At 55.2% G+C, this 24,828-nt stretch overlaps 2 protein-coding genes across 51 annotated transcripts; both read left to right on the forward strand.

Moving 5' to 3' along the window:
• The first annotated feature begins 228 nt into the window (after positions 1 to 228).
• Positions 229 to 24,761, forward strand: FAM83A (family with sequence similarity 83 member A). Its single transcript, XM_025450962.3, has 4 exons — positions 229 to 895; positions 15,081 to 15,248; positions 16,833 to 16,957; positions 24,097 to 24,761. Exons 1-4 carry the CDS (start codon positions 416 to 418, stop codon positions 24,629 to 24,631), a joined length of 1,308 nt encoding a protein of 435 aa, XP_025306747.1. The 5' UTR covers positions 229 to 415; the 3' UTR covers positions 24,632 to 24,761.
• LOC125752321 (putative uncharacterized protein FLJ46204) lies at positions 8,996 to 14,670 on the forward strand. 50 transcript variants are annotated; one of them, XM_049092650.1, is made up of 10 exons: positions 10,221 to 10,517; positions 10,812 to 10,861; positions 11,058 to 11,339; positions 11,484 to 11,537; positions 12,114 to 12,395; positions 12,442 to 12,539; positions 13,444 to 13,493; positions 13,546 to 13,643; positions 13,724 to 13,773; positions 14,008 to 14,670. In XM_049092650.1, the coding sequence occupies exons 1-10, from the start codon at positions 10,348 to 10,350 to the stop codon at positions 14,539 to 14,541; spliced, it is 1,668 nt and encodes a 555-aa protein (XP_048948607.1). In that variant the 5' UTR covers positions 10,221 to 10,347; the 3' UTR covers positions 14,542 to 14,670. The 50 variants fall into 50 exon arrangements, 47 of the variants coding, with proteins under 47 accessions (XP_048948646.1, XP_048948616.1, XP_048948623.1 ...); XM_049092665.1 differs by having other exon boundaries at positions 10,222 to 10,517; positions 12,442 to 12,625; XM_049092689.1 differs by lacking the exons at positions 11,484 to 11,537; positions 12,114 to 12,395; positions 12,442 to 12,539; positions 13,444 to 13,493 and adding exons at positions 9,558 to 9,895; positions 10,028 to 10,111; positions 12,540 to 12,673 and having other exon boundaries at positions 10,270 to 10,517; positions 13,494 to 13,643.
• Positions 24,762 to 24,828: the final 67 nt, after the last annotated feature.

The raw sequence follows: 24,828 nt of genomic DNA on the forward strand, positions 1-24,828 counted from the left end.
GACAGCTCTGGGCCGCGCCCCCCCCCCCCCCCCCCCCCCCCCCCGGCTCTCCCCAACCTCAGGGCCGCATCTGCTCCGCAGGGGAGTCCTGGGCTCGAACCAGTGGTGTCTGAACTGAGAGCACAGGACGGCCTCCCGGCTCTGCCCTGCCGCCTGGCTGGGGGGGGGGGGGGGGGGGGTGCAGGGCGGAGCGTGCGGGGCGTGCCCCGGGCAGGGCAGGGCGGTGGCGCCCACAGGTGGGCCTGGCCGGGATGCTGATCCCGGCAGCGCTGCTGGGCCAGGTAACCACTTCCCTGCACAGGTGGATGCGGGGGGCTTCCCGGGAGCGCTAGCCCCCCCCCCCCCCCCGCAGCGAGGCCCACTGGCCTCAAGGAGACCTGGAGCAGCAGCGGCCTCCCCAGCACCACTGGGCAGCATGAGCCGGTCAAGGCACGTGGGCAAGATCCAGAAGCGCCTGGAAGACGTCAAGAGCCAGTGGGTCCGGCCGGCCAGGGCCGATTTCAGCGACAACGAGAGCGCCCGGCTGGCCACAGACGCCCTCCTGGATGGGGGTCCCGAGGCCTACTGGCAGGCGCTGGGCCAGGAAGGGGAGGTGGACTTCTTGTCCTCCGAGGAGGCCCAGTTCATCCAGGCCCGGGCCAGGGAGCCGCCAGGTGCCCCCGAGCCCGCAGCAGGGGCAGAGGCAGGCGCCAGGGGACTGGACTCCTGCTCCCTGCCCTCGGGCACCTACTTCCCCGCGGCCTCCGAGGGCAGCGAGCCCACCCTGCTGCACACCTGGGCCTCAGCCCAGAAGCCCTACCTGAAGGAAAAATCCAGCGCCACCGTCTATTTCCAGATGGACAAGCACAACAACATCCGAGACCTCATTCGCCGCTGCATCACCCGGACCAGCCAGGTACAGGTGGTGGGGCCTGTGTCTCCTTGGCCGTGGGGTCGGGGGCGAACGGGGCTGGTAGAGGAGGAATGGGGCTGGGGCTGGCCCCACGGGATGGGGTTCAGAGGCTGGGGCTGAGGATGGAGTCAGGTGCTATTCTCTCTCTTGCCCTGGATCACCGACTTTCTGGTCCCACCTGTCACCATCTGGGTCCCACGACCCACCCTCCCTGGCATCCTACCTGCCCCTCGACTTCTTTTTTTTTAATTATTTTTTAAGGATTTTATTTATATGTTCATGAGAGACACAGAGAGAGGCAGAGACCCAGGCAGAGGGAGGAGCAGGCTCCACGCAGGGAGCCGATGTGGGACTCGATCCCCGGGTCTCCAGGATCAGGCCCTGGGCCCAAGGCGGCGCTAAACCGCTGAGCCCCGGGCTGCCCTGCCCCTCGCCTTCCGTGGCGATCCCCAACCACCCAGACTCCATGCCGCCCCCCAGTACTTCTGCGCTTCCAGTCTAGCCTGGTCCCTTCCCGCTGGGAGCCTCCGGGTCTCCCCCGCACCTGCAGTGGGAAGAGCAACTCCGCGGGGCTCCCAGCTCCAGCGGCCGGTCCCGGGACCTGCAGACCCTCCAGCCCGCCTTGCTCCGTCTTCGGGCCTTGCGGGTGCCGTGCCCCCTGCCCGGCACCCCTCCCCTTCCCTGCTCTTCACCTGATGATGACGCCGGCTGCTTCTTCAGGACGCAGCACCCGAGTCCCCTTCTCAGGAAGGCCTCACCTCGGGGTCAGGCCGCCGAGGCTCATGCCCGCCCCTGAGCCCCCAGCCTCGGCTTAGACCCGGTCACAACAGGCCAGGCAGCACCTGGGTCCAGCTAGTGTCACACGGAAGACAGGACAGGCAGAGAGGTTTCTCCCCGCGTGTCTGCACGCCAATATGTGACTTTGGAAGAAGAAAAACATTTCAAGACTGGAGCGTGGTTGATAGAATTTCGGGCACGATCTTTAAAAAAAAAAAAAAAGAAAAGAAAGAAAGGGATCCCTGGGTGGCCCAGCGGTATGGCACCTGCTTTCAGCCCAGGGTGTGATCCCTGAGTCCAGGGATCGAGTCCCACGTCGGGCTCCCTGCATGGAGCCTGCTTCTCCCTCTACCTGGGTCTCTGCCTCTCTCTCTCTTTGTGTCTCATGAATAAATAAATAAAATCTTAAAAAAAAAAGAATTTCGGGCACCGCCGGAGCCACTCTGGCTCATTCTCCCCCAGCTGCATGAGACAACTGTTCCGAACAAACAGGGCTGGGGAGGCTCCCTCCTGCCACCTGAAGCTCAGAGAGGGGAGAAGGAACTCATTTTTTTTTTCTTAATTTTATTTATTCATGAGACTCACAGAGAGAGGCAGAGACACAGGCAGAGGGAGAAGCAGGCTCCTTTGCGGAGAGCCCGATGCGGGACTCGATCCCAGGACTCAGGGATCATGCCCTGGGCCAAAGGCAGGCGCCAAACTGCTGAGCCACTCAGGTGTCCCGAGACTCTTTTTTTTTTTTTTTTTTTTTGAGAGGAGACTCAAAGAAAGAACAAGCTGATGCTTCAGCTCATTTTCTGCCGGGATCCCAGGCTCCTGACCAAGTGCCCTCAGAGGGTCGGTACTCTGTGAAATCTTCAGGCTCCAGAAAAAGCCCCGCTTAAGATGGGGAGGCGGTGTGTGGACCGGCAGGGAAAGAGTGGAGTTCTGGAAAATGAAATAAAGTCACAATGGGTGGAGTGTTGGTTTTTCAAGTGGCAGGGCTGCTTGAGAGCAGTATTTCATGCTTCCGGGCCAGGTCAGCATTAGGGATTGACAGATGGGCCCAGGCAGGCAGCCAGGAGCGCAGGCCGCGCCTGGGGCTGACTGCGGGACCTGGGGCAAGTCGCTCGACCTCCCCAGGCCTCAGACTCCACTCTGGCCTCTCCAGTGTGCAGTTCAGCGGCCTCCCGAGGGGTAGGGACCACTGGCATGGGGAACATTCTCACCCATGGCCGCAGCTCGGACCCTGAGTGAGTGAGGCTCCCTGGAAAGAAGCCAGGTTAGAGCTTGTGAAGTAATCCCCAGGCTGAGTCCCTCCCCCCCCACACCCACCCTCCACCCAGAGAGGCTTCCCTCCCTCTGTGGCCCTGAGGCCCCCTCAATATCCTTTGTTTCACCAAAACAGCGTGTTATAAATTTAACACAACACTGAAAAGCTGAAGATTTCGGGGTTCCTGGGTGGTTCAGTGGTTCAGCGTCTGCCTTCAGCTCAGGTTGTGATCCCGGGGGTCCCTGGATCAAGTCCCCGCATCGGGCTCCCCGCAGGGAGCCTGCTTCTCCCTCTGCCTGTGTCTCTGCCTCTCTGTGTGTCTCATGAATAAATGGATAAAATCTTAAAAAAAAAAAAAAAAAGCCTGAAGAGTTCACTTAAGAGTGAGAATTTCTAGTTCCTCTTAGCAAGTAGGAAGAGCTGGCTCTGCTGGCGCTGAGTGGCGACCACCACTTTGGGGGAGTGTGCTTTGCCACAGTCCCCACCACGCCCTCTTGTCCCAGGCCTTGATGAGCTGCACCCATGTTGTAGCCTGCCAGGCCCCTGCAGGCAGTTTGTGATATTCTCCACACACACACACACACACACACACACACACACACAGGGGCTCAGGGGTGGCCGGCCCCCACAGAGATGCCAGGGCCCAGGGACCTGGTCACAGGCTGTCCTCAGAAGCAGGCTGTGCCCCTGCCTCCCCACTCAGAGCTGGAGGGTGGATCGGTTGGCGTCCTCCCTCTATGGCTTCAGCCTCCTGAGAGGGGAACAAACAGAGCCAGCCTGCTCAGGGTTTTCCAGACCAGTTTCCACTCCCTCAGCTTGCAGGAATTGTCTGTCTTTCCCTTCATGCTCACATTCCTTTATCCCACAGAGCCTAATTCATAGCCAGGTCCCGCACCCAGGATGGCCAAGCAGAACAGGGGGCCTCCCTCCATCCCTCGGGGAGCGCCCTGCCTCTGTGCCCATTAGGGGAGGAGAAGAGGACACTGGGTGGGAGGCAGCCCCGGGGCGTGAGCAACCGTCTGTGCCTGGGAGGACAGGGTGACTAAGGCTGGCTTCACGGAAGAGGTGGCCTCTGACCTGAGTCTCCAAGGCTGAGTAAGAGGTTGTGAGGCAGAGAGGGACGGGAGTCTAGGCAGAGGTCAGGAGGTGTGAGAGGGTTGGGTGTCCCGCAGCGGGGGGGATGTGCAGGCATGGAAACGCCTGGCGTGAAACAAGAAGTTTTTGCTCACAGTGCCTTAGAAGCAGGGGGCATAGCGTGGGTTGCAGGACCACAGGAAGCACCAGGGGGGTCAGGAGGCAGAAGGGGCGCGGGGAACGCACACGCACAGGCCCTTACTGTGCTTCTGCAGGGAAGGGAGGGCAGGCAGGGTACACGGATCAGGATGGGCTAGTTGGAAGGAGGCCCTGTTCAGCAGGCTCTGCTGCCCAGCACGTGGCCCTGGGGTCATTCAGGGTCACTCAGGGCAGGGGCCGTGCTGGCTTGGCGTGCCTACCAAAGGCGTGCTCCGAGGCACGGTGCTTGCCGCCTCTCCGGCAATCAGCTGGCCCTGCAGGAAGAAGCATCCTGAAATATGGAAACACGAGGATCAATCCATCCTCCGAGGCAGTCAGGATCCCCGAGGGTTTCCCAGACCCCGTCCGTGGGCCTGGGCCGTCATGTCCTCTCTCACCACTTACCTGTGCGAGGCCAGATTATCTTCGTTGGCTTCCACCCAGCAACAAAGCACAACAGATTGCTGCAGAAGCAGGTTTGAGGAGCCAGCTGTCTTCCGTGAGGCCAGATACCACAGGGATTTGCCAAACTGGGAAAGGGTGTGCTCTGCTCCCTACATGTGGCTGTTGCTGTTGTTTTTGGAAAACAAAGGAGCCTCAGCACACAGAAGAGAAAGAGGCAAGAGAAATGGAAGCCGGGGTGGGGGGCGATAGTGTTCCCACCATGCTTGGGCCCCACCAGGACCCAAATCCCATCGCCCCTTTTCCACCCTGCCATCCCCTACAGACGGATGAGGCAGCGGCCCTCTAGCCCAGGAGGAGCTCGCATCTGCCAGCCAGGGGGTGAGGTCCCCGCAGGATGACCCTGGCATATGGGCATGCCCCCAGCAGAGCAGCACCCCCTGGGGGGCCTCCTCCGTCTCTCTGCAGCTCAGGTTCCCAGAGCCGGCTGCCACCTGGGCTTCCTCCTTTAGGGTCTCCCTCCTCCTTCTCAGCCAACCCCGCTCCAAAGTGCCCATCCCACTGATCGGCCTACTTGATTTCTTCTTTCTGCCACAGAGGTGCAGGCACTAATTTTAATCCCCTTCCATAACCCAGACTGAAACATGTTTGCATGGTGATTTTTAGAGATTTTATTTATTTATTCATGAGAGACACAGAGAGAGAGGCTGAGACACAGGCAGAGGGAGAAGCAGGCTCCATGCAGGGAGCCCGATGTGGGACTCGATCCCGGGTCTCCAGGATCACACCCTGGGCCGAAGGTAGATGCTCAACCACTGAGCCACCCAGGCTCCCCTGCATGGTGTTCTTCTAACATTATTCATACTTGTTCCCAATGCATATAAAAACCACACTCATTTTTAAACTACAAACTAGAATAAAAACTTTTACTTTTTGCACACGGTTTCCTCTCTGTTATCTGGGCTCAGGGTTGGATGCAGCTGGGATGATAGCTAATGCTCTTTTTGGGTAAAGAAATTAAGGCCCAAAGACAGTAAGTGGCTTGTCCAAAGGGACTCAGCTCATCTCTAGTAGCACCGGGGCTGGCGCCAGGGTTCCCTAACACCCCGTAGAGCACTGTCCTCTGGATTGTGTGCTACCCCTCCCTATTAGTGTCCCGGGGCTGCTGTGACAAGTTCCTGCACAGCTGGTGGTTTCAAACAAGACATATTTATTCTCTCCTAGTTCTGGAAGCCAGACCTAAAATGAAGACATCCATTGAGCCATTCTTGCTCTGAAGTCTCTGGGGGAGGGTCCTGTCTTCTGCCCCCAGCTTCTGGTGGCGGCAGGTGTTCCTCAGCTTATGTTCCTTCACTCCAGGCTCTGCCTCTGTCTTCGCGTGGCCTCTTCTCCTTGTCTCTCCTCTGGGTGTCTTTTTTTTTTTTTTTTAAGATTTTATTTATTCATTCATTCATGAGAGACAGAGAGAGAGGCAGAGGGAGAAGCAGGCTCCATGTAGGGAGCCTGACGTGGGACTTGATCCTGGATCTCCAGGATCACACCCTGGGCCAAAGTCAGGCGCTAAACTGCTGAGCCACCCGGGCTGCCCTCCTCTGGGTGTCTTTTATGAGGATATTTGCCAGTGAATTTAGGGCCCACTGGATAATCCAGGATGATCTCATCTTGCAATTTTTTTTGAAGATTTTATTTATTTATTTATTCATGAGAGACACAGAGAGTCAGAGACATAGGCAGAGGGAGAAGCAGGCTCCCCGAGGGGAGCCTGATGAGGGACTTGATCCCAGGACCCCAGGATCATGTCCTGAGCCAAAGGCGGCCACTTAACCACTGAGCCACCCAGGTGCCCCTCACTTTGGGAGCTTAATTGCACCTGTGAAGACTTTTTCCAAGTGAGGTCACACCCATAGGCTCTGATGGTTAGGATGTGGACCTGTCTTTTGGGAGGTCCTCATTCATCCCACCACACCCTGTAAGGTAGCATGACCACGCAGGGGACTGAAGAGGTTATGGGCCTTAAAACAGTCCGGCTGGGAGCCAATCCCAACAGGAGGCCAACACGATAAACCTAGACTTCTTGAGCCTGTTTTTCCAAGTATCCCTTAAGTCATGACCTGGGGTTATTTGTAAACATGCCCCCTCACTGGAACACAACAGGGGGTGAAGGGTGGACAGGAGCAGAGAGAGGGAATTGTCCCTTTCATCTATATCCCCCTCAAGGAGGAAGCAGTTATCTTTCTGCAGAGAGGGCCTGGGTTGCTGTTGGCATCAGAAGGCTAAATGTGTAGAGACAATCACGTGCTAACAGGGCCACGGTTCTAAAGGAGCGTGACCTCCCTGTGAGAACATCTTTTCCGACTTCTGACCCAGGCAGTTCTTTCCCCTGTGCAGACACTCATGTCATCTGAGCAGGAAGTCAGCTCCGAGAGGTACCAGACATCTCCTTTGTCTGTGTCAATGACCCTCTTCTTGTCCTTGCTACTTCCCAGATGCTAATGGTCCATATATCTACAGATCTGTATGTACATATACATCTCCATATACCATATCTATATAATTACTATACTTTTATAGCAATTATTAGAAAAATGGTGGAACGTTGTTATAGGTAATGTTGAAAGCTGCCCTCATGCCCAGTCCAAACCGCTAGTTTTGGCTTTGTGCCTGCTTATGTGTCTCCACGCCACTTGCCCTCACTGGCAACCGTACCAGAAATACTATCATTTTGTGCTCTGTTAAGCCTTTTTCACTGAATTCGTTCATTGCTAACACACCTGTGTTGAGCATGGATTTCCTTTTTTTTTTTTTTTAAAGATTTTATTTATTTATTCATAGAGATGCAGAGAGAGAGAGAGGCAGAGACACAGGCAGAGGGAGAAGCAGGCACCATGCAGGGAGCCCGACATGGGACTCGATTCAGGGTCTCCAGGATCACACCCTGGGCTGCAGATGGCGCCAAGCCGCTGCACCACCAGGGCTGCCCGAGCATGGATTTCTTAAGATTTTACTTATTTATTGGAGAGAAAGAAAGACAGAGATAGTGAGAGAGAGCGCACCAGCAGGGAAGAGAAGGAGCAGACTCTGCTAAGCAGGGAGTCTGACGTGGGACTCGATTCCAGGACCCTGGGATCATAACCTGAGCCAAAGGCAGACACCCAATCGCTAAGCCACCCAGGTGTCCCTTAAGGGTGGATTATACAGCACTTTTACTTCAACATTCCGCCATGTCTTACAGTTTTTATATGATGGTTTTAATTATCATTGCGAATGGCTGCTGAATCCACTTGTCCATATGCCATGATCCGGGTGTGAGGACTGACTTTCGATTGGGTGACAGCCGTCTAGTTCTGCTCCCACCCCACTGTGTGGGAGTCTCCCACCACCGGGCAATTCTCAGACCCCAGCTGGGCGTCCCAGGTTGTCACCGGTGCCTCTGCCCCAGCAGCTCAGAGTCTGGAGACTGGCCCTCTCCTTGGGTTTGATCAATCCGCTGGACTAGCTCACAACAAAGAAACCTTTTACTTTCTAGATTGCCGCTATTATAAGGGCGAGCACTCAGGAACAGCCAGATGGAAGAGATGCACGGGGAAGGGCATGGAACTTCCACGCCTCCTCTGAGCACTCAGCTCTCCCCAAATCACCAACCCAGAGGCACTCAGAGCCCGGCCTCACACAGGCACGACCCCCGACGTCATTGGCACTGGCAGCTGATTCAACCTCCAGCCCCCCCTTTCCCTGGGGCAGCGGGCGGGAGGGACAGAAAATTCCAACCCTCCAACCCCTAAGTGGGTTCCCCTGGCAACCAGCCCCATCCAAAAGTCACCTCATTAACATAACAAAGCATCGTTATCTCTCTCCGCTCTCACCACTTAGCAAATTCCAGGTGTGTTAGAGCTTGGTGCCAAAACACGGACATGGATCAAATATATATATTTTTTTATAAATCACAATATCGGGGGAAACAACCCCAAACAAGTGTAAGGAGAGGAGCAGGCACTGACTTCCACGGTGGGAAGGTCAAGGGTAGGGCCGGCTTCGGGCATGGCCGAAACCAGATGATCGGAGGATGCTGCCGGGACCCTGCTCGGCCCGGCTGTCGCCGGGGCTGCCTTCACGTTCGCGTACGCTGTCCCCAAGTGGCGGCGAGACGGCAGCCGGAGCCTCCCCCGCGCTGCGGCCCAGCGACCGCCCGCGGGGCTCTCATTAGCATAACGTGGGTCACGTGAGCAGCCCCGGGCCAATCCCCGTGGCTCGCAGGGGATGCCGCGCTCTCATTGGCCTGGCCGCGGTGATGGGCCCTCCCCGCCCCGGTGGCCCCGCCCAAACCACTTTGCTTGCGGAGGAGACGGGAGTCCTCAGAGGGAGGCCGGGAGCCGCTGGCAGGAGGAGGCTTGGGGCCTGGCAGGTGGAGACGCACACGCGCACACACGCGCACACACACTGGCTGTCTGGCGGGTGGAGACGCACACAAACACACACACACACATTGGATGCCTGGCAGGTGGAGACACACACACACTGGATGCCTAGCAGGTGGAGACACACACACACACACACACACACACACTGGATGCCTGGCAGGTGGAGACACACACACACACACACACACACACACACTGGATGCCTGGCAGGTGGAGACACACACACACTGGATGCCTGGCAGGTGGAGACACACACACACACACACACACACACACTGGATGCCTGGCAGGTGGAGACACAAACACACACACACACACACACACACTGGATGCCTGGCAGGTGGAGACACACACACACACACTGGATGCCTGGCAGGTGGAGACACACACACACACACACACACACACACTGGATGCCTGGTAGGTAGACACACACACACACACTGGATGCCTGGCAGGTGGAGACACACACACACACACACTGGATGCCTGGCAGGTGGAGACACACACACACACACACTGGATGCCTGGCAGGTGGAGACACACACACACACACACACACACACACACACTGGATGCCTGGTAGGTAGACACACACACACACTGGATGCCTGGCAGGTGGAGACACACACATGCACACACACGCGCACACGCACACAGTGGATGCCTGGCAGGTGGAGACGCACACGCACACACACGCGCACACACACTGGCTGTCTGGCGGGTGGAGACGCACACAAACACACACACACACATTGGATGCCTGGCAGGTGGAGACACACACACACTGGATGCCTAGCAGGTGGAGACACACACACACACACACACACACACACTGGATGCCTGGCAGGTGGAGACACACACACACTGGATGCCTGGCAGGTGGAGACACACACACACACACACACACACACTGGATGCCTGGCAGGTGGAGACACAAACACACACACACACACACACACACTGGATGCCTGGCAGGTGGAGACACACACACACACACTGGATGCCTGGCAGGTGGAGACACACACACACACACACACACACACACACTGGATGCCTGGTAGGTAGACACACACACACACACTGGATGCCTGGCAGGTGGAGACACACACACACACACACTGGATGCCTGGCAGGTGGAGACACACACACACACACACTGGATGCCTGGCAGGTGGAGACACACACACACACACACACACACACACACTGGATGCCTGGTAGGTAGACACACACACACACTGGATGCCTGGCAGGTGGAGACACACACATGCACACACACGCGCACACACGCGCACGCACACACTGGATGCCTGGCAGGTGGAGACACACACATGCACACACACGCGCACACGCACACAGTGGATGCCTGGCAGGTGGAGACGCACACGCACACACACGCGCACACACACTGGCTGTCTGGCGGGTGGAGACGCACACAAACACACACACACACATTGGATGCCTGGCAGGTGGAGACACACACACACTGGATGCCTAGCAGGTGGAGACACACACACACACACACACACATACACTGGATGCCTGGCAGGTGGAGACACAAACACACACACACACACACACACACACTGGATGCCTGGTAGGTGGAGACACACACACACACACTGGATGCCTGGCAGGTGGAGACACACACACACACACACACACACACACTGGATGCCTGGTAGGTAGACACACACACACACACTGGATGCCTGGCAGGTGGAGACACACACACACACACACTGGATGCCTGGCAGGTGGAGACACACACACACACACACTGGATGCCTGGCAGGTGGAGACACACACACACACACACACACACACACACTGGATGCCTGGTAGGTAGACACACACACACACACTGGATGCCTGGCAGGTGGAGACACACACACACACACACTGGATGCCTGGCAGGTGGAGACACACACACACACACACTGGATGCCTGGCAGGTGGAGACACACACACACACACACTGGATGCCTGGCAGGTGGAGACACACACACACACACACACACACACACTGGATGCCTGGTAGGTAGACACACACACACACACTGGATGCCTGGCAGGTGGAGACACACACATGCACACACACGCGCACACACGCGCACGCACACACTGGATGCCTGGCAGGTGGAGACACACACATGCACACACACGCGCACACGCACACAGTGGATGCCTGGCAGGTGGAGACGCACACGCACACACACGCGCACACACACTGGCTGTCTGGCGGGTGGAGACGCACACAAACACACACACACACATTGGATGCCTGGCAGGTGGAGACACACACACACTGGATGCCTAGCAGGTGGAGACACACACACACACACACACACACACTGGATGCCTGGCAGGTGGAGACACACACGCGCACACACACACACGCACACACTGGATGCCTGGCAGGGGGAGACACAAACACACAAACACACACACACTGGATGCCTGGCAGGTGGAGACACACACACACACACACACACACACACACACACTGGATGCCTGGCAGGTGGAGACACACACACACTGGATGCCTGGCAGGTGGAGACACACACACACACACACACACACACACTGGATGCCTGGCAGGTGGAGACACAAACACACACACACACACACACACACACTGGATGCCTGGCAGGTGGAGACACACACACACACACTGGATGCCTGGCAGGTGGAGACACACACACACACACACACACACACACTGGATGCCTGGTAGGTAGACACACACACACACACTGGATGCCTGGCAGGTGGAGACACACACACACACACACTGGATGCCTGGCAGGTGGAGACACACACACACACACACTGGATGCCTGGCAGGTGGAGACACACACACACACACACACACACACACACACACTGGATGCCTGGTAGGTAGACACACACACACACACTGGATGCCTGGCAGGTGGAGACACACACACACACACACTGGATGCCTGGCAGGTGGAGACACACACACACACACACTGGATGCCTGGCAGGTGGAGACACACACACACACACACTGGATGCCTGGCAGGTGGAGACACACACACACACACACACACACACACTGGATGCCTGGTAGGTAGACACACACACACACACTGGATGCCTGGCAGGTGGAGACACACACATGCACACACACGCGCACACACGCGCACGCACACACTGGATGCCTGGCAGGTGGAGACACACACATGCACACACACGCGCACACGCACACAGTGGATGCCTGGCAGGTGGAGACGCACACGCACACACACGCGCACACACACTGGCTGTCTGGCGGGTGGAGACGCACACAAACACACACACACACATTGGATGCCTGGCAGGTGGAGACACACACACACTGGATGCCTAGCAGGTGGAGACACACACACACACACACACACACACTGGATGCCTGGCAGGTGGAGACACACACGCGCACACACACACACGCACACACTGGATGCCTGGCAGGGGGAGACACAAACACACAAACACACACACACTGGATGCCTGGCAGGTGGAGACACACACACACACACACACACACACACACACACTGGATGCCTGGCAGGTGGAGACACACACACACTGGATGCCTGGCAGGTGGAGACACACACACACACACACACACACACACTGGATGCCTGGCAGGTGGAGACACAAACACACACACACACACACACACACTGGATGCCTGGCAGGTGGAGACACACACACACACACTGGATGCCTGGCAGGTGGAGACACACACACACACACACACACACACACTGGATGCCTGGTAGGTAGACACACACACACACACTGGATGCCTGGCAGGTGGAGACACACACACACACACACTGGATGCCTGGCAGGTGGAGACACACACACACACACACTGGATGCCTGGCAGGTGGAGACACACACACACACACACACACACACTGGATGCCTGGTAGGTAGACACACACACACACACTGGATGCCTGGCAGGTGGAGACACACACACACACACACTGGATGCCTGGCAGGTGGAGACACACACACACACACACACTGGATGCCTGGCAGGTGGAGACACACACACACACACACTGGATGCCTGGCAGGTGGAGACACACACACACACACACACACACACACTGGATGCCTGGTAGGTAGACACACACACACACACTGGATGCCTGGCAGGTGGAGACACACACATGCACACACACGCGCACACACGCGCACGCACACACTGGATGCCTGGCAGGTGGAGACACACACATGCACACACACGCGCACACGCACACAGTGGATGCCTGGCAGGTGGAGACGCACACGCACACACACGCGCACACACACTGGCTGTCTGGCGGGTGGAGACGCACACAAACACACACACACACATTGGATGCCTGGCAGGTGGAGACACACACACACTGGATGCCTAGCAGGTGGAGACACACACACACACACACACACACACACACTGGATGCCTGGCAGGTGGAGACACACACGCGCACACACACACACGCACACACTGGATGCCTGGCAGGGGGAGACACAAACACACAAACACACACACACTGGATGCCTGGCAGGTGGAGACACACACACACACACACACACACACACACACTGGATGCCTGGCAGGTGGAGACACACACACACTGGATGCCTGGCAGGTGGAGACACACACACACACACACACACACACACTGGATGCCTGGCAGGTGGAGACACAAACACACACACACACACACACACACTGGATGCCTGGCAGGTGGAGACACACACACACACACACTGGATGCCTGGCAGGTGGAGACACACACACACACACACACTGGATGCCTGGTAGGTAGACACACACACACACACTGGATGCCTGGCAGGTGGAGACACACACACACACACACTGGATGCCTGGCAGGTGGAGACACACACACACACACACTGGATGCCTGGCAGGTGGAGACACACACACACACACACACACACACTGGATGCCTGGTAGGTGGAGACACACACACACACACTGGATGCCTGGCAGGTGGAGACACACACACACACACACTGGATGCCTGGCAGGTGGAGACACACACACACACACACTGGATGCCTGGCAGGTGGAGACACACACACACACACACTGGATGCCTGGCAGGTGGAGACACACACACACACACACTGGATGCCTGGCAGGTGGAGACACACACACACACACACTGGATGCCTGGCAGGTGGAGACACACACACACACACACTGGATGCCTGGCAGGTAGACACACACACACACACTGGAGAGACACACACACACACACTGGATGCCTGGCAGGGGGAGACACACACACACACACACACACTCACATCCCCCCTTTGCTGCATTTCTAGGGCTCTCTCCTCCCCCAGATCCCCCAGATCCTGTTATGATAGAGGTGGCAGTGGCTACTCTGCATGTAGGGGTCTCCAGACACACACAGAGAGAGAGGCAGAGACACAGGCAGAGACACAGGCAGAGGAAGAAGCAGGCTCCATGCCGGGAGCCTGATGCAGGACTCGATCCCGGGCCTGGGCTGCAGCATTGAGCCCTGGGCCAAAGGCAGGTGCTAGTCCGCTGAGCCACCCAGGGATCCCCTCCACCAGGGTTCTGTTGGAGGCGAATACATGTGGCTTCATAGCAGGTGAAAACCAGTGGCCACTGGGGGCCTTCGAGCTTGTCTGGCTGAGCAGCCCCGTCGTCAAATCTGTCCCTCAGCCCTGAACCTGCGTGGCCGCCTCCCCTTGCTCTGCCCTTCCCTCCTGCTCCTTTCTCTGCCTTTCTCTCCTTCCTGCTGTGGGTGCTGCACTCCAGCAGTGGGCCAAGAGGCCCGAGGGGCCGTGGTCAGGCGATGGAGTCAGGGCAGAGGCCTCCAGCTCTTTCCCCTTAAATGTGCCCTGGCGGAGCCCCCACCCCTCGCTCCTCCAGTGCAGCAGCCGTGGGGGCTGCTCTCCCAGGAAGGCCCACGGGGTCGGGGCCGTAGGAAGCCGGGCGGAAACCAGTTAGCACCTGGCCCCTGACTCTGTGTCCACCCCTCTGCCCTGGCCCAGGTCCTGGCTATCCTGATGGATGTGTTCACCGACGTGGAGATCTTCTGTGACATTCTAGAGGCGGCCAACAAGCGCGGGGTGTTTGTCTGTGTGCTCCTGGACCAGGGAGGTGTGAAGCTCTTCCAGGAGATGTGTGACAAAGTCCAGATCTCTGACAGCCACCTCAAGGTAGGGGCCCCCAGTGGGAGTGAGGGCAGCATGGCTGGCGCCCGCTAACAGTCCCCTCCACACACCCCATCTCAATGGCTCAGCGTAAAGAAAGGTTTGTCTCTCGCTCAAAAGTGCCCTGTAAAACAGGCGGTCCTCCCTCACCTTGTAGCTACACCATAGGAATACGTGGCCTCGGGGTGGCAGTGACAGGGAGAGAGGGCAGGGGAGTGCCGCAGGACCTGACCTGGAGGACGTGTCCGTCATGCCTGCTTAGGCCCTCTGGCTCACGCAGCCCACGGGGGCTGGGAACTGGAAGGGGCCGTGGGTATCTCGTGGGCCGCAATCTCTGCTGCGCATGCCTGTTGTCTTCTCTGCTGAAGGACCTCGTGGCTCCACAGGCCAGGTCAGCATCCGGGCTGTTTGGTACACGTATAGGACTCCGCAGGACCCCAGGAAGCTGATCCTTTTGGACAGAACCCAACTGCCCACGGACTTCCTTCTGGCAAGGAGAAAAGAAACCCAGGCATAAAGGGTCATTTAATCATGTCGAATTTAGGGCAGCTACTTCAGGGTCAAAGGTAAAACCACCCAGTTTTTATGAGCAGGCTCTACTCACCAGGGGTGGGTGGTTCCCTCGGTGACTGGGCTCTAGCTCAGACAGGTCAGCCTCCGGGAGACCCCCCAACCTCCCTTCCTCCATCCCTTGTCCTCCCCACTGCCTGGGATGCAGCCGAGCTCAGGCATCTGGAGCGACAGGCCTGGGTCCTGTGATTACCAGGCCTGCTTGGCCTGGATCGCACCTCCTCGACACGAGGCCGTTGGCAGGTGCAGAGTCCGCGCAGGCCTTGAATCCATGGCCCACACCAGCCACAGCTGCCAGTCCTCTGCCCGCCAAGGGACAGTGAGATGAGACCCTCCTCTCAACAGGTCACAGAGCTTATGGGGAGGCTGGGAATCACTAGGAAGCTCGTGGGTGTCCCCTTCCCAGAGCCTGCCCAGCCACCAGGGACATTCACGGGATCCCAGCAGTATCCTGGCTTCCCCAGAGATCCCTGGCTTTACCCACCCTTTCATTTCTCCAGCCTCCCAAGGGTTCTGGGCAGGGGCTGGGGCAGCAGGTGTTCCTGGGGGCAGAGGAAGGGACACGCAGGGCCATGATTTGGGTTGTGGACACACCTTTCCTTAGGACGATCTAAGGTCCACTGAGGTCTCCACAGAGCCACCCCTCCGGCTGCACTTCCCTGTGACCAGCTTGGGGTCAGGGACTCATGTAACTGAAGCCCCCTGCAAGGCAAGTTGGGTATTAGGCCGTCATCTTTCTTTTCTTTGTCACTTTGTTTAAATCCTACCATCTAAAAAAATAAAATAAAATCCTACCATCTCTCTCCCCCTCCCCCCGCCCCATTTCTCAAATAATGTCAGGACAATGAAAAGAATCTAGAAAATTCAGCAAAGGGAAAAATAAAAATAGCCGATGAGCCTACAAATTAGAGATAACCCCTGCTCATGTCTTGCTGAGCATCCTTCCAGATGTTTTCCTAGGCAAACATATATCTACACATACGTAATTAGCAAATGAGGCCTTGACTCTCCTTCCAACAGAACATTTCCATCCGGAGTGTGGAAGGAGAGGTGTACTGTGCCAAATCAGGCCGGAAGTTCGCCGGCCAAATCCAGGAGAAGTTCATCATCTCAGATTGGAGATATGTCCTGTCGGGATCGTACAGGTGAGCGCTGGGTTTCACGGGCCCAAGGCTTCGAGGAGGCCCAGGCTGAGTGTGGCGTAGTCCTGGCCGCTCAGGCACGTAGCCTGTCCCTCCCAGGGGCTCCCAGGGGGCTGCTTCTGTCCCTGCCGAGCTGAGACTTCATCACATACATGAGGCTGGAGGCAGGACTAGCCTGGGAAGAAGGGGGCCTTCTGGGCTTGAGGGTAGAGAGGCACTTTGAAGTTTCCCTTCAGGTTGCAATAGGACATAGAATCTTCTTTTTCTTTTTTTTTTTTAGAATCTTCTTTTTCCTTCCTCAGCTCTATCAGGCGTGATTGTAAAACTATGCAATTTGTTTTGGGCTGTGTGTGTGTGTGTGTGTGTGTGTCCTATTTTATTTTCAGAAGTGTGTCCCAATTCACTGGGACCTAAGGCTAGTGCTAGAGACTGGACGTGGCAGCAGCCTGGACTAGACGTTGGGTTCAATTCCCAGCTCTGTAGCTTTCTGGCTGGGTGACCTTGAGCAAGTCACCATGTGTCTCTGTTCCTTCATTCATTCGACAGCTATGTAGAGACCTACTGGGTACATAGTAGGCATGCTTCAAGGCTGGGGCGCCCCTCTGGAGCTGCCATTCAAACCAAGGAGATAGACTACAGCCGGTCATGGCTGGTTCATTCGGTACAGTGTGTAACTCTCGATCTTGGGGCTGTGAGTTCAAGCCCTATGTTGGGTGTAGACGAAGAAGAAAGAAGAAAGAAGAAAGAAGAAAGAAGAAGAAGAAGAAGAAGAAGAAGAAGAAGAAGAAGAAGAAGAAAGAAGAAGAAGAGGAAGAAGAAGGAAGAAGAAGGAAGAAGAAGAAGAAGGAAGAAGAAGGAAGAAGAAGAAGAAGGAAGAAGAAGAAGAAGGAAGAAGGAAGAAGAAGGAAGAAGGAAGAAGAAGGAAGAAGAAGGAGAACCCGTGCAGACGGACAGAGAAAGAAGAGTGATGGGGGGAGGGAGGGGGTCTTTGGAGGGGGCCTGAGCTGCCTAAAGCTCCCTTTACTCCCCTCTGGCTGTCTCCACCTTTTCCTGGCCCTGGTTTCCTCGGCTGTGCATGGGCCTGTGCTCTCTGCCTCACAGACTGCACCCGAGCTGAATGAGGTGTGGTCCATGTGCATTTCCTCCCACAGCTTCTCTCCTCATTGTTTTGCTTCACTGGGGCACCTGTGCAAAAGGGACCCCATGTACTTCTGATCCTAGGGCCCCGCATTAGCGCTCGGTTGTTTTGTAAGAGGCTGAGATGGGGCTGAGTTACCCTCCCCAAGTGGCCAAAGCCACTTTCTCAGCTTTTTGTTCTTTCAGATTTGAAAGTGACAAAGGCCGCTGGGCAGCAAGCCAGCAAGCCATAAGCTCTGGGTGGGAGCTCAGCCTCAAACCCCACATCAGGACTGGAGGCCTCTGACCTTGACCTCTGACCTTAGCTAAGCTGCCACTAGAGACCTAGCTCACCACCTGGATGGGCAGCTGGAGTCAGGGGCCCACCAGAGCTGAAGAGTCCTCCTTCATTCTTTTTTATTATTATGGGGAAATTCGCATAACCTAAAATTAGCCATTTTCAATGTGTGATTCAGTGGCATTTAATTCATTCCCTGTGTGTGCAACCGTCACTGCTACCTAGGTCCAGAATATTTTTATCACCTCAAAAAAAAAAAAAAAACCCATACCCAGTATATGGGGAGGAAAACCCTCATTTTCCTATTACCTTTCTAGGTGCTCTGGCTGGGGCCTGTAAACTGGACAAAAGATAGACTAACAAGAGAAAAGCATGTGGATTTATTTCCAAGTTTCATGTGGCATGGGACCTCCAGAAATAAATGATCCTAAGAAATGGTTAAGCCTGAGCATTTAAAAAAAATTTATTAATTTATTCATGAGAGACAGAGAGAGAGGCAGACACAGGCAGAGGGAGAAGCAGGCTCCATGCAGGGGGGCCTGATCCAGGACTCGATCCTGAGACCCCGGGATCACAACCTGAGCCCAAGGCAGACGCTCAACCACTGAGCCACCCAGGTGCCTCCAGCCTGGGCGTTTTTATATGAGCTTTGATGAAGAGCAGAGTCAAGGAAAGTCCTGGAAAACATGGTAGGGCAAAAGGGTACGAGCTAAAGGTTGTCACTGGGGAAATGTAGCAAGGCCCACTCATTCGGATTCCTCCCTTGTCTTCTGGGCCAGAGAAAGAAATTCTGAAAGAGAAAATGCAGAGGAATGAGAGTGTCTCCTCTTGTTTTCAATTGGGAGAATTATGCTTCTTTGTTTTTGTTTGTATTTGCCCTTGCGGAGCTCATTATGCTGCTGGCAAGGGGGGTGGGTTGTGGGTGGGGGGTCTTTGCCCTTGGTGGGGGCAGAAGGAAGCAGAACTAACCTTGTTGAGCTTTGTGCCAGGCCCTAGGCCGGGTGTGATGAGACTTTTAGGAAGGATTTAACCCTTTGAGGGAGGCATTATTCTTCCCAATGACGGTTGGGGGAACTGAGGCACGGCAAGGGTAGGTGATTGGCCCAGGGTCACCAGCCTTCTCAGCTAGGATCTCCAGCTCTCTAGTGCCTTCTGAGCTTGTCATCCTGATATGGGAGGTGCCGGGAGGAGGGTGGCACCGGGCCTGAAGACACACAGGGCCATTCCTGAGAACCGAAGAACCCAGCTCCTGGAGAGAGGGCAGGACACCTGTAACTTCATTTGCACTCAGCGGTCAGAGGAGATCTGTTTGCTGGCCTTCAGTTAGATCCTTCTCCGTGGGGACTCTCAAGGTTGTCTCCAGTTGAAACAAAACATGTCTCCCTCCCATTCTTTCAATGCAGCTGTCCTTGGGCTTCGGATATTTTGGCCCTGGTTGTATACAGTTCTCCCAAACTGAGGTGCTCTGTGCACATCTTTAGCTGAGGGGTGCGGGTGAGGTGGGGGGGTGTACATTTGAACATTTAAGCTCTGTTAGAAAGTCTTACCCAGAGACGCCTGGGTGGCTCAGCAGTTGGGCATCTGCCTTTGGCTCAGGTCGTGATCCTGGAGTCCCTGCATGGAGCCTGCTTCTCCCTCTGCCTGTGTCTCTGCCTCTCTTTCTCTATGTCTCTCATGAATAAATAACAAAACTCTTTAAAAAAAAAAAAAAAAAAAGTGAAGCCTTATCCAGCACAGGCAATATGCCAGGTGCTGGGGACACAGAGCTCTTCTCTCTTATGAAAAAACATGGACAAATGGCCACAGGGCGGTGTGGCGTGTGTTCTAAGGTCAGTATGAGCTTAGGAAGTGCTCTGTGGTCAGCCAGGAAGGAGCTCCCACTTCTGCTGGCAAGTCCAGGAGGTTGGTGCCTTTGGGGTTGGGCCTTGGTGGCCACAGCGTGAGAACTGAACCACCCCTGAATCCATTCCTGCCCTGACCCACACTTCTACTTCTGGGCTTTCTGTACCAGGAACAGAAAGATTTTTAAACAAAAGCCAGATCAAATCACTGGCCTCCTTAAGATCCTTCTATGCTTGTCACTTCTCCTAGAAAAGAAAAAAAAATCATTCTTACCATGGCCTCTGCAGGATTTTCCTTCCTCTCCACTGTGCTGTAGCCATACTGTGTTCCTCCAGGTCTTTCATGCTCTTTCAGGCCTCAGGGCCTTTGCACTTGCTGTACATGCCCTCTGCTGGAGAGGTAATTCCTGCTGTCTTATCCTGCTAACTCCTTATCTTGGAGTTTCCAGATCATCTCCTAGAGAGCTTCTCTGTGGACTTGTTTATCCAAGATCGTAAACATGATGTCAGAACCTGGATCGAGTCTGTTTTCTCTCTGTTATATCCCTGGAATGAAATATAGCTAACCCAGTGCCCGAACATTATATATGATCATAATATATGTTGAATGAATGAGTAAATAAATTAATGAAAGTCTATATAAGGTTCTGGCCATCCAATGTAGCTAGAGGAACAAAGTTTTTTCAAACCATGTGCATCATTATCCATTAGCAGGATATGAAATCAAGTTAGTGGATGATGCCTGGAATTATTTTTATAATGATATAGGATAGAATAAACATACAGAGAGCATTCCTGAGGTCAGGAATGTTCTGGAAACTGTTGTGTACTTATGTATGTGTTTGTCTATGTGAGTAGGTCAAGACATTAAATGTATCTCTCCAAGATTAGCCAGGTAAGTCGGAGGAAGAACAGGTAGGGAGGACTTGCTCCTGCCAGGGATCAGGCTATGTCGTGGAGCTGGAATAATCTAGACAATGTGGCATCGGAGGAGGTACAGGCAAACTGACAAATGGAACAGAGCAGAAAGCCCGGAGACAGACCCACACATGATGGGGCATGTCTGCACAGTGGGGAAAGGAGAAACTGGAAAACAATAATTCTGCACACAGAAAATTGGATTCCATGTCACACATGTACAAAAAAAAATCACCTTCCAATAGATAAAAACTCTTAAATGTCAAAAAAACCCCACAAACTTTAAACTCTTAATAGAAAAGAATAGATGAATATCTTTTTAGGCCTTAGGATAAGGATTAAGTGTCTTAACACGGACACCTGTCTTTTGTGTGAAACAACACAAAAAAAGCCTTGACCCTGAAAGATCGCTGTATCTGACTGTATTCCGATGAAGAACTTCGGTTCATTGAAAGATACCTGAAAGAAAGGGAAAAGTCAGCTTACAGAGTGAGAGCGGGCTTTCCTGATGCCCTGACGCGATTAGTGTCAGAACCACAAGTAGTTCCCGAGGCTTAGCGCCAGAATAGGGGGTGCGAGTGGGCATCCCAGCCAGGAGCACGCGGGGAGAGGCGTTCGCATCTCAGTGACCAGAAAGTGCAGATCGAGGCTAGGACCAGTTGCCTTTTTATACCTTTTCAACTGGCAAGAAAATAAGACTGACGATACCAGATGCTGGCTGTACAGCATCTTTCCTGCATGGCTGAGGGGATTGTAGGTCGAGAGAGTGATTTTTTAAAAAAATTATTTATTCATGAGAAACACGAGAGAGAGAGAGAGAGGCAGAGACACAGGCAGAGAGAGAAGCAGGCTCCATGCAGGGACCTGACGTAGGACTCGATCCTGGGACTCCAGGATCACTGCCTGGGCCAAAGGCAGGAGCTAAACCACTGAGCCACCCAGGGATCCCCAAGACAGTGACTTTTAAAAGAGTTTGGAATTTCTCCTGAAGCTGACTATTCACCTGGCTTATGATCCAGCACTTCCACTCCCAGGGGTATTTCCAAGAGAGGGAGTCCACGGTGTAGTAAAAGACAGGTATGAGAATGCTTGCTATAGCACAGGTCCCAACAGAAATACCGTGGAAGCAATCCAAATGCCTGTCAACGGGAGAGTGGATGAATAAACCATGATCTAGCCACCAGTGGAATATTATACAGCAGTCAAAAATGGATGAGGCACAGCAACAAGAAAGAACATGGATAAATCTTAGCAATATAATATTAAATGGGAAAACCCCCCAAAATATTACATGTATATTAAACTCGAAAATACTTTCTTTCCAGAATACATAAAACATTTTTTTAAGGAGAAAGGAAAGTATGGGAACTATGACACAGGATTCAGGGTGATGATTCCTTCTTTTGGGGAGGGACTGTATGGTTTGATGCTGATTATTGCCAAGATGCTAGCTTTTTATTTTTTTAGGTGCTGGGTTTGTTGGTGCTTATTACGTTATTTAAAATAACTAAGTAAATAGCTGAATAGATTAAAACGGGCGAGGAATAGACCAGTCATGAGAGTGGTTCTTGAGCCAAAAATTGTGACAACATCAGTTCCATGTACTAAGTGCCAAAAAGCAATAGAAATGAAGTGTACTTCTTACCTCGGGTGGTGATAAAGAGAAAGTGTAAAAGGGCATAGAATGAATGGCAATGCAGGGTGTAAAGGAGGTTCATAGGTGTGCAGGGGCTGCAGGGACACCAAGGACCTGGGGTGGGGGGCAGGTGCAGAGACCACCGGGGTGTGGGAGCCTGAAAAGTTGCCAGGGCACCTGTGGGACTGTTCTGTTGCATAAAGCATGCAGTTGCTTGGCCTAATCTCGTCTGATTCCAAGCAACACCAGGCGACTGATTTCTTAGTGTAGCCGAGTCCCGCTGTCCCCACTGTTTGCTGCCTTCCCTGTCACCTGGCTGGCCCTAGGCTCTTCGTCAGTTGCTCACCTCTCTGGGGTGTGTGGGTGGCTTGTGGGCCGGAGGTGAGGTTTGAACAAAGCCTCATTGTTCTTCCCGGGATTGCTCAGCCTTGCTCACCTGCCCTGCCTCACCAAGTGGGGACTCTGCTGGTTGGGCCAGGCCTTTTTTGGTAGCAAGGCCGGTGGGGGGTGGGGGGGAAGGTTGAGACCGTTGGTGGGGGGTCGTTCCTGTCCCCCACATTGACCGTGTGTTCCTCTGACCATCCTGTCACTATTGCCCTCTATGCCTGGGTTCCCCATTATTAGGGACCCAGGAATCTCTACCCTGACCCTTTGGGTGGGTCCTCTGTGCTGTCCACCAGGGCTTTTCAAGGGGTTTGAGTATGTGGGTGTGTGTAAGTGGGGTTAATAAGGGGACTTTTCCATCAGAGATAAAAAGGAACTCAGTTAAATCAAGGAATCATAAAACACAATCCATAAATGCCTTCAGCATTTTGTTTTCATTTGAAACCAGTTAATGGAGGGAGGGCCGAGGCCTCCGCCCACCTCCCTGGGGGTCGGGGCAAAGTGCACTCTGGTTCCCGTGGGAATCCCCTCCCCTGCCGCCTGCCCCTTGGGGTCCCTGGGCCTCAAGTGTGGCCACACCCTCAAGACTTTCCTGAGAACACGCCCTGCCTTCTAAGGAGCAGCCTCCCCCAGACCCCCCCCTTTGGTTAGAAGAGGCAGGTGTTCCCACATGTCACAGGTGGCCTCAGCAGTCCGGGGACTCGGCTGTCACTTAGCCCTCTTGCACTTGGGCAGGGAGCGCAAGAGTTCGAGCCCCAGGAGGGAGCCTGGCCCGACCCAGGGCTTCGGTCTGGTGTCTTTAGGGTTCACCTGCGGACACTGGCCGGTCCCCTCTGGCTAGTGGTCGGTCCCTCCGGGCAGCCGTGCCGGGAGCCCACTGCCACCGGAGCGGCCTGCGGGGGCTCGGCGGGCCTCCCCGTTGCCAGCCCGCTCTCCTCTTCCCCTGCAGCTTCACCTGGCTCTGCGGACACGTCCACCGGAACATCCTCTCCAAGTTCACGGGCCCGGCGGTGGAGCTGTTTGACGAGGAGTTCCGCCACCTATACGCATCCTCCAAGCCCGTGATGGGCCCGAAGTCCCCCAGGCTGGGGGCACCCCTGCAGCCCAGGGCCGGCCGCAGCCCCCCGCCTGGCCACCTCAGTGGCAGCAGCAGCTCTGCCAGCGACCACACGTCCTCCAACCCTTTCAGCAGCCCGTCGACGGGCAGCAACCCCCAGAACCGGAATGTGTCGGCGGCGTCGGGGCCCAGCAGTCCCCCGGCCCCCAACCCACCTCTGCCCGCCAGGCTTCAGCCCCACCATGGCCCGTGGGGGGCCCTGAGCCCGCAGGCCCACTTCTCCCCGAGGCCCCATGACGGCACAGCAGCTCCCTACAGCAACCTCAATGCCTACAGGCCCACGCGGCTGCAGCTCGAGCAGCTTGGCTTGGTACCCAGGGTGGCCCACATCTGGAGACCCTTTCTACAGGCCTCCCCTCACTTCTGAAGGGTCGCTTCCCCCAGCAGCCCTCCCCAGGGCCAGGGCTGGGCGTTCCGGGACTGTCCGGCCCAAGGACCCCACCTCAAGGACTAGCAGCTTTGAACTTTAGCTTTGAACTAAAAGTGCTTGGACAACATCGTTGCCTGTGTTTGAATGTTTCCAGGCCTGCGACCATTCGCTGGCCAACACCCACCAGTCCTGGG

The sequence above is a fragment of the Canis lupus genome, chromosome 13 (assembly GCF_003254725.2).
Source record: "Canis lupus dingo isolate Sandy chromosome 13, ASM325472v2, whole genome shotgun sequence".
Classification (NCBI taxonomy): domain Eukaryota; kingdom Metazoa; phylum Chordata; class Mammalia; order Carnivora; family Canidae; genus Canis; species Canis lupus.